At 44.4% G+C, this 9,917-nt stretch overlaps 1 protein-coding gene across 2 annotated transcripts; it reads left to right on the plus strand.

Annotated features, from left to right (window-relative positions):
- The first annotated feature begins 677 nt into the window (after positions 1–677).
- Positions 678–8,990, plus strand: LOC123068433 (LEAF RUST 10 DISEASE-RESISTANCE LOCUS RECEPTOR-LIKE PROTEIN KINASE-like 2.4). 2 transcript variants are annotated; one of them, XM_044491018.1, is made up of 5 exons: positions 678–1,637; positions 5,901–5,936; positions 6,756–7,821; positions 7,922–8,031; positions 8,479–8,990. In XM_044491018.1, exons 1-4 carry the CDS (start codon positions 818–820, stop codon positions 8,025–8,027), a joined length of 2,028 nt encoding a protein of 675 aa, XP_044346953.1. In that variant the 5' UTR covers positions 678–817; the 3' UTR covers positions 8,028–8,031; positions 8,479–8,990. The 2 variants fall into 2 exon arrangements, with proteins under 2 accessions (XP_044346953.1, XP_044346954.1); XM_044491019.1 differs by lacking the exon at positions 678–1,637 and adding an exon at positions 3,181–4,131 and having other exon boundaries at positions 8,479–8,958.
- Positions 8,991–9,917: the final 927 nt, after the last annotated feature.

Consider the following 9,917-nt stretch of genomic DNA (forward strand, 5'->3'; position numbering starts at 1 on the left):
TTTGCAAATTACAAATCTATTGTATACATTTACAAAAATTACATACAAACAAAATTATGATGTAATAAAATTAATTTCAAATTTATTTACATGAACAGTAATAACGCACATAACCTGTTACAGTAGCTAAATACAATATTTGCTACAGCGCCCCTGACTTTCCTTCTTTGTTTTGCACTATATTGCACTGTAGCTTAGGTGACATTCCTCCTTAATGTTAGAGGATCCACTTCCCCACGGTTGAGGGGTGATGCGTTCCCCACTTCCCAGGTATTCTCTGAATTCTGAACAAAGAATCCTCTTTTACACATATTCGATCAGGCTTTAATTAGACCGAAACTCTTTTACAAATATTGACCTGTTAAAACAAGGGAATCCTCTTTTTCGAGAGAAAAACAATAACAAGAGAAACATCGGCGCAGTGCACATTTTGTAGTCGGGACGTGCTGCCAAGGCCTCTTGATCGCTCCCAAGACCAAGCAAACTCGACGGAAAAGTCTACGGGGGACAGCAGACACATGATTTATCAGCAGTGTCTATCCAAGAAACTAGACGGACTTGAAAAGGAAACGCAAATGCCATAATGAATAGCAGTCTGACGGATCCGGATTTTGTCTTAGAGAAAAGTTGAACATGCATGCATGGCCAGAATATCTGACCCGAGATGCACCAGAATTCCCCATGCCCAGAAGGACGAACACGCATAGCCAAGCGTCCCTTCTCCATGCTCCACCTTGAGAATGGAGATGGCATCGCAGTTGCGAGTCACGTTAGGCAGATGCTTCCTTTGCTGCTCGTAGAAGTATAGCACGTAGCCATGGCAACACGAGCGGCACGCAGATGCAAACTGCCTCCCTCTTCCTCGTTGAAATCCATGCTCATGCTGCTGCTCCTCCCGCTCGCCTTCTTCTTGCTGCGCCCAACTACAGCCACCGGCAGCAGCGGAAGCTGCACGCCGGAGTCATGCGGGGACCTGACCATCAGATACCCCTTCTCCCTCGCTGGAGTGCAGCCACTCTACTGTGGCTACCCATCCTTCGAGCTCACCTGCGACACGGGCACCGGCCCCGCCTACCTGAGCAACACGTTCAGGGAGCACCTGTTCCGCGTCGACAACATCTCCTACGCGGACAACTCCATGGTGGCCGCCGTGCAGACAGCCTTCGCCGGCGACACCGGCTGTCCCGTCCCCGACTTCAACGTGACGGCCAGCCTCGCCCTCTTCCCGTTCAACATCAGCGCCACAAACAAGCGCCTCGTGTTCTTCTACAACTGCACCGTGCCCGCTAGGTTCATGCTGCGGCGGCTGTGTGCCAACAACACGATGGGGGCGTACATTTCCGGTCTTTGGGGCAGCAGTGAAGGCAGCACGCTGCCGCAGGGGGTTCCCACAAACTGTATCTCTGTGAGCGTGCCGGTGCGCAGAGGGATGGAGCCTCATATGCACTACGCGCAGCTGATCAGAGATGGGTTCCTCCTGGAGCTGCCGGCGCCGCTGGGAGACTGCTACAGATGCAGACAGATGAGCGGCGGGGAGTGCAGGTTCGATCAGTTTGCGTTCCAGTGCGTCTGCCCCGACGGGAAGCTCTGCCCCATTACCAATACCACCCAAGTGACCAACTCAACAGCTCATCCAGGTAAACAGAGCGTTTAATTTCATTGTTGTGAAAATAAAGTATTGCACCTTGATTGCATAGACTTAATTTTTAAACAGGCGCCGATTGAATTGGCGGATGAAAAGATGAAGTTCCCGAAAACGGTGATCGAATTGATAGATCAACATAACTTGACTGTGTTTAGGTAGGGTTATCGCACGATCTGTCCATCGCTCCTGTACCCAACTTCTCTGTTCGGATTCGGCGTCGTCATCTGCTCCGAAGAGTGGCCGAGGAACGAGTTCACATGATAATGCGTTTGATGTACAGTCCTATAGAATCTAGATTTTTCCCACGGTTATCCGGAAATCAAATCGAAACAGGCGAATAATTTGTATTATTGTGTCAAACCTGCGCTTAGGTGACGTTTGGTTTGCTAGCTGACGGCGATTGTCATAGGCGCTGATCGAATTGGCAGATGACACGCAGTTTCTGAACTAATAGAAAATAATCTAATTGGCAGATTTTGGTAATTAAGATAATTAAGTTAGCTAGCCTTCACCTTACACCAACGAATGTCACATGATGCAACTGAATTTCTGAGGATCAAGAAGAATTAATGCCCTCCAGATTCCGGTGAGAATATTTTTAGATAAACAAGGGAGGCAACATCCACAACTCCATTACTCTAATAAAAGCAGTATTATTGCACGTCAAGATAAAGGTTCCTTCCGAAAGCAGTGCAGGTGCACAACAAGACAGTGTAAACCAAGGTTTTGGTTACCGAATGAGGCAATTTTACCGTGGGGGATGGGTAAACATGGTTACCACGGTTACCGGGAAATAACGAGAAATACCGAGAATATTTCGAACGACTTGTATATTTGAATTTTGAATTCAAATAAATGAATGAACGAACATTCGAACCAGAGACCCGTCAAAATAGGAACTAGGTTGCTACGAACACGTCAGAATCAACTCTCATGACATTAATTAGATCCTACGCACTTTACTACAAATGGAGCGTTTAAATTCAAAAATTTCAAAAAATGGTATTTTTTGCTCGGTATGAGGATTTATCGAGGGGCACGGGAATATGCGGTAACCATGGGAAATCTTGAAATTTCGACCGGTAACCAAAACCTTGGTGTAAACTAACACCAACCCACACGTAAGTTAAACCGGCTAAAAGGAGAGGGGAAACAGAATTTCAACTTCAATATTTTGTTTTCTTTTTTCAATGAAGGGGAAATCCGTGGACTTCGGCAATCTATCTACCTTTTTTTTTCTACTCCCACCGTCTGAAAAAACTTGTCCCAAGCTTGTCCCTCTAATGGATGTATCTAGCACTAACTTGGTGATAGATATATCCATTTGAGAGACAAGGTTTTCCGGACGGAGGGAGTAATACGCATTTGTGTCAACTTGAAACAATACATTGAAAATATTCTCACCCACCTCCGGCTTGAAATGTGTAGACCGTGCACACCTGCCCGAATGCTCACGGCATCTATATGCATCTCTCAATTAGTGTGAGACCATCCACAGTCACCCTTCCAAAAGTTCCATATATCTGGGAAGTCCTCTGGAAAATGAGCATTTTCCAAGGAAATTTGTGCTGATCTGCTGCCCCACTCATAACTTTGTCCAGGTCTTCCCTTACCCTATCAATTGGCGCCGACCGCGACTGCTCAACCATTCACAACCACTGCCCCGTATATATCCTTTACTCTGAAGTCTGAACCACAACATCTCTTCCTTATACTTCTATCTCCCCAGATCCCATCCTCAGTTGATCTCCGATTAAGTTATCTCCTTCATCTTCCACTGCAACAAATTCCAAGCCTTATGTTCATGCCTCCAGGCTGCTGGTTCTTAGCCTTCTCATGGGTTTGGTGGATGCCACTGATGCTCGTGGCGGCTAAAGAACAAGTGGAAGGCTGCTTTAGCTCAGCAAAGAGATGCGGGAACCTCACCATCTCCGACCCATTCTGGCTCACTAACCGGGAGACTGAAATACCATGTGGTTCATCAGACTTCGAGGTAACTTGCTTTAACAACACTCATCCAGTTCTACGGAGCACTGTACCCATGGGCCGCGGCTTTGCAATCGTCAACATCTTCTACGAGGAACGCAGCTTGCATGTCATTGATCTAGGCAAGTTGGAATTGTTCGAACCCTCCAGCAGTTGCCGAGTACTGATGTGGAACACCTCCGTCAAGCTGGGGCTCCCGTTTAGGATCGACCCCATCAACCTGAACCTCGTCTTCTACAACTGCACGGTGGCCAGAGCAGCTGCTGCGGCACGTCGGGACAGAGAGCTGCTGCACACGACATTAAGGTGCGGGAACAAGAGCAACACGTTTGTTCGCGTGGGAGGCCGTTACAACGCAACTGGGATCTACACTATGGAAGGGTGCCATGCTACCATCGTGCCGGTGCTGGGCTCGTCGTCAGGCGAGGCGAACGCAAGCGACTATGGGCAGCTCATCAGCGATGGCTTTCTCCTGACATGGCAACAGCCGTCTGTTAGTGGTAAGCTCACTCATCAGATTGTTTTTCATACCACAAACTCATGTATGGACTGAGAGCGGTATCTTTAACAGGCAAACTTAGAGCAATTTCTCATGGTTTGCATTTCTTTTGCAATTTCTCATGTCAAGAAACTTGAAATACTGATTCTTAGAAGTAAAATGCTGAGGGAAGTTTAGGACCATGGCGCTGCTCTCCAATTAGCACAGCTTGTCAATCTTAAGTCCACAGTCGGCAGTCACATCGCATAACCTTCATTGGTCTAAGCCTTGTCCCTTGGGTTCCGCTGAACTGCTATTTTTCTTCTGAAAATTCATTGCTCAACTAGTCAATTTGGATGTTGAGAGAGACTATCTAGCGGGTATAGAAAAGTAAAACTATGGACCACCGCACCAACTAAATATGGATCAAGACATTTAGATGTTGACTCTCTCTAGTGGGGATAGAGAAGTTGAAGTGTCCACAAAACCAGTAAATGAAGTTGGCTAAGCCCCACAAAAAATCCATTGGTTATCACCGTTACACCTCTGCTAAATAACTTGAGACCAATTAACCAACTTACCCCTTACTTACAAAAAGGTAGTATTGGCAATTTATATAATGTAAACATTCGGGAAAAAACCGCTGTGAAGGCAAGCCGCTGCAGAAGGCTGACTCATATTATTTTTTGAAAAGGGGATTACCCCAGTCTCTGCATCACACGATGCACAAAACTATTTTATTCAACGTAAATCAAGTTCAAGTCACCGAGTATTAGACAGTACTACAAATTTGAAGAAAACATGACCACAAGGTCGGACCCGAGATTACAGATGCTGGCCTACTCATGGTTGCACCCTTCAAATCTAAGTATATTGATTATTGCACCAGAAAAATCGCAAATGGACTAGCAAGAAGAAATAGGAACAGACTTACCAAGTACGTCGAGATTTTGAAGGCACCAGCAAATGCCTAAATCAATTACAAAGACACCCTCCTAGGTCCTGACCATTGCAGGGTGCACCCGATTGTGTCCTTCGAAATTGACCATAAATGGCAGAAGATGTTTAATATCCCTGCAACCGCGGTATTCTGCCCAGCTCCATGTGACTGCTCATTCTAGTGCAAGCAAGCTAGCTCAACAGAATAACATCACCGTAAAGAAAGGGATAACATCATCTTGCATGCCTGCAGTGTGTGGGGAATTATTCAGCATTGGCACCTGTTCTGGTCCCGCGTTGTAGTTCCTAATTTCCTACTCCCTCCATTCCAAAATAGATGATCCAACTTTGTTATGAAGTTAGTACAAAGTTGGGTCATTTATTTTGGAACGGAGGGAGTAGGTGACAAGGTAAGGCTTCACTCAAGAACTCCTGGAAGTAGCAGATCCTGGACATATCCCACCCAAACATTTTCTTCAGTCACCAATTTTAAGCTGTCGGATGGCATCATGCAGTTCGCCACTAATTAGCACCACGAACCAGGAGCCTTCCTCTACAGCTGCGCGGCCATGGCAGTAGTGTCAATCTGGGAATCAGTGTTCATGATAACGACTTCAAGACATAGCCAGTAAACGCCATGATTATGTGGGGATATAGCTTGCATTTTTTTTATCAAATTAGTATTTTAAAAAAGACAGATATGCAGTCTGCTCTTCACAGTATTGTGATGTAGTAAATTGTTTTATGTATTTCGTTGGCAAAAATATTCTATACTATGCCTGTTATTCAAAAAAAAATATAGTACTATTGGACGGTATTGGTTTTTAAACTAAATATTATTTGATATTCCAGGTAACAAAAGGGCTGGCACAAAGATACTACTAATAGGTATGCTAACACTTTCACCATCTTTTCACATGTTATCATTTAAATCTCAGTAGTTACTCAACAGTGATTTCTAAGACACCTATTGTTTAAGTTTTGACTATAAATTTGTGCTTAACACAATACAATTTGGAGCAACAAAATATTGTCTTTATCTTTCTCCTATTTTTGCTTAGTCGAGTGTCAGAGAATCAGGAACACCTGTTGTTAGCCTTGAAAACCAGCACCATCATCAACCTCTCAGCTCCTGGGGCCATCCAACCCAGTGCTCTCTTAGACGAACGGCATCAGATATGGGACGGCGGCATACATCATGGCAGGGGAGGAGGGATGTGCAGAGCAGAGGAGTACAGTTCTTCTCGGGGATGGCCGAGAGAGGTGGCCTCCTGGGCAGTGGCAGCGGGTACTCGTAGTTTTCCGGATCAATGAGGAACTCCGCAATGGTGGAGCGGTCGTACAGAAGAGCATTCCATCCCAAATTGAGAGATGTCTGTGAAGATAGGGACAAGGTAGGGACTAGAGAGAGAGGAGCGCAACCTGACTGGTGAGGTTTATGTCCATGTGTGAGAAACTCCACGCAAGCGTCCACAACTCCACATAGGCACCTAACTGTTTGCTTACCTGTAAAACATTAGAACAAAACCTGTAAATTTTTTTTTTTGAAAAAACAATCAAAAGCATATGTAATCATCTGAAATCTTCACCCCAAACCTGTGGTTTTGCGCAGTTAACTTGAATTTAAAATTATTGATGTTCATAGAGATCTAAATATCCATGTTATAACTACGGGTACAAAGAGAATAACATATGCTTCAATCTCAGGTTTGACATCAGCAGGTGCAGCACTGCTCTTTCCTTGTATCTATGTGCTGATATGGTATATGAGGGGAAAAAGAAACTGGTTTCTCCTCTGGAAAAAGAATAGCAGCAGCACTGAAAGGCATTACAAGGCCATGATAGTATCATATGGGCCGCTTGCTCCAAAAAGATACATGTACTCAGAGGTAATGAAGATAACATCTTTTCGCAATAAGAAGCTTGGTCAGGGTGGTTACGGTGTAGTTTTTGAAGGAAAGCTACAAGATGGTCGTCTGGTTGCTGTGAAATTCTTGCATGACTGCAAAGGAAATGGGGAGGAGTTTGTAAATGAGGTTATGAGCATTGGCAGGACCTCTCATGTGAATATTGTTAGACTGTTTGGCTTTTGTTTGGAGGGATCAAAACGAGCTCTTATATATGAGTACATGTGCAATGGTTCCCTGGATAGATACATTTACTCAGAGAACCCAAAAGAAATTTTAGGATGGGAGAGGCTCTATGCGATAGCAATCGGGATAGCTCGTGGACTGGAATATTTGCATCATAGTTGTAATACACGGATCATCCATTTTGACATTAAGCCCCAAAATATCCTTCTAGACAAATATTACTGCCCCAAGATTGCCGACTTCGGTCTTGCTAAGCTCTGTCGTACCAAGGAGAGCAAGCTTTCAATGATTGGTCCTAGAGGAACAATTGGATTCATTGCTCCAGAAGTTCACTCACGAAACTTTGGACTTGTTTCAACAAAGTCAGATGTTTATAGTTATGGAATGATGTTGCTAGAGATGGTTGGAGGCAGGAAAAATGTGAAATCTGTGGCTGAACAATCAAGCGAAAAGTATTTCCCAGATTGGATTTATGATCACTTTGCTCGAGATGATGGATTAGAGGCATGTGAAGTTACAAGTGACATTGAGGAAATTGCAAGAAAGATGACCTTGATTGGCTTGTGGTGCATACAAGTATTACCTGTGTATCGCCCTACTATAACCAAAGTTCTAGAAATGTTCGAGAGAAGCTTAGATGATATGGCCATGCCACCAAAGCAGAACTTCAGTGGACTACTGTAAGATACTTCTACATCTATTTGTCTTCCTTTTTTCGTGAAGTTCCTTTTTTTCAAATAGTTTTAGTAACTTGACCTACTTGCTTATCCCCGATTCCAGCGAAAATGCAGCTCATAATATGAATGTACAAAGTGCAAGCTCTACGACATCTGAGGAGATAAGGCTTGTGAATTCAGGAAACACACAACAATTTCCACCTCTTTGAGAAGGTAACCTTACTAGGGTATATTCAGAAATTGAACAGGCTCAACTAAGTTCGACATTGTATCATAATCATTAAGGAATTGCTAATGCATAATTGATTGGAAATTCGTCCAATCTAAATTACTCAGTATTCTAATTTTGTTTGAAAAGCCCTAATAAGAAGCGCTTTAACATTATAGAGAAGGGCCATGTTATGGGGATCTAACGGTGGTGAAATCAAAAGTGTTAGTTTATTTGCAACAGACACTTATTCCATTTGTTGTGTCCGAATGACCTAGAGTAAAGGGTGGCTCTATCTGTAAAGCATGCTTCTCTGCTGATTATAAATAAAACTCCAATAAATGTCTTGTTGAACTGAAGTTCCATTACGGAAAAGCATTGTCCATGTAAGGAAATAATCACTGCATTAATAGATGGGGGTTATATTGACTAAGACATTATGGTTTTTTCAGGTTGGTAGTTGGGAAGGGCGTGCCGAATAGAAGAGGCACAATGTCATACCTTTGAATTCGTCTTGCATTAGGAGTGGCGACAACAAACTTCCATAGCCGGTTATCATAAAACCATTGTTGATAAAACTCACAGCAATGTCATCCACTGTTTTAAATAGCCCGCTATAGCTCCGCTATAGCACGCTATAACATTTACAGAAGGTCTTGCGCTAAGTGACTTTGATCCAAACAAATGAACAAACATTTTAAATAGCTCGCTATAGCTTCGCTATAGCACGCTATAGCATTTAGAAAAGGTCCGCCGCTAACAGGCTTAGCGCGCTATTTAAAACTATGATGTCATCACAGGTTCGCATTATAGTTCTGCAAGAAACAAAAATTAGCCTGCATATGGAGATGTCAATGGCAATCAATTATTTTATCCGACAGGCACCTAAATGCATGTCATATTTGTACTAGCGCATACCAAGGTTATACAACTTGCCTGTCACCAGGTGGTAACTGAAGCCTCCTATTTGTTTTGTGTCCCACCTTACAAGTTCGAACAGATAAAAGGATTCGATCTTATGCCAAAGGCAGGCAGTTATTTCTAAAAAAATGGGACACAACTAGCAAGACCTCATAGAGTATAAATCCCCCCAAAATTCAATAAATGCGACTGGGACTCCAATTGCGGACCTAAAATTTTAGAATTTGGATATAAGTGTATATCTATCTAAAATTGTGACTAATTAGATGCCAATTCGTAGCGAGCAGATCAATCGCGGAAGCCGAAGGAGGATGCTTACTTGGTCCTCTGCTCGGCAGGTGGTATCCACTACAGGAAATGGCGCCGTGTTTTTCCTTCACGCGTACACTACTTCACCGGCGACCACTGCCCAGCTCCGTCTGTCCCCCCGTTGGCGAGACGAGGTTTCCGCCGCTTCTCAGGCAACATCGCTACCGTGGCTCCCCTTCACCGGCCTAACCAACGCTAGTCTGATGTGGTGTAGGCTAGTGTCTCTGACTCTCTGCTCTGTGCGGGTCACGGCCGCACCCGCACACGCTGCAGCGGCACCGGCACGGGGATGCGCGCGGTGAATCGGGGGCAATAAGCCATTACCGGACGTCCAGCGGTGGCGTAAGGACGCCAGGGTTGGGCTATAAGGTCATGTAACGGCCCAGATCAGAGCAACACAACGAGCCGTGTGTGACCCACAGTTGGCTGTTCGTTTTGATAGACGGCCCATCACTTGCCTTTTCCATTTTTTTGGAAGATTGTTTTGTTCAAGTTCAATCACGAGCGAAGGTGTGCACTCACCTATCACTGCGAATCTCAATCTTCTGAGGCGAGCATCACCACAACCAAGGTTTTGGTTACCAGTCGAAATTTAGATTTCCCATGGTTACCGCGTATCTCCGTGCCCCTCGGTAAATCCCCATACCGAGCAAAAAATACC

The sequence above is a fragment of the Triticum aestivum genome, chromosome 3B (assembly GCF_018294505.1).
Source record: "Triticum aestivum cultivar Chinese Spring chromosome 3B, IWGSC CS RefSeq v2.1, whole genome shotgun sequence".
NCBI lineage: Eukaryota > Viridiplantae > Streptophyta > Magnoliopsida > Poales > Poaceae > Triticum > Triticum aestivum.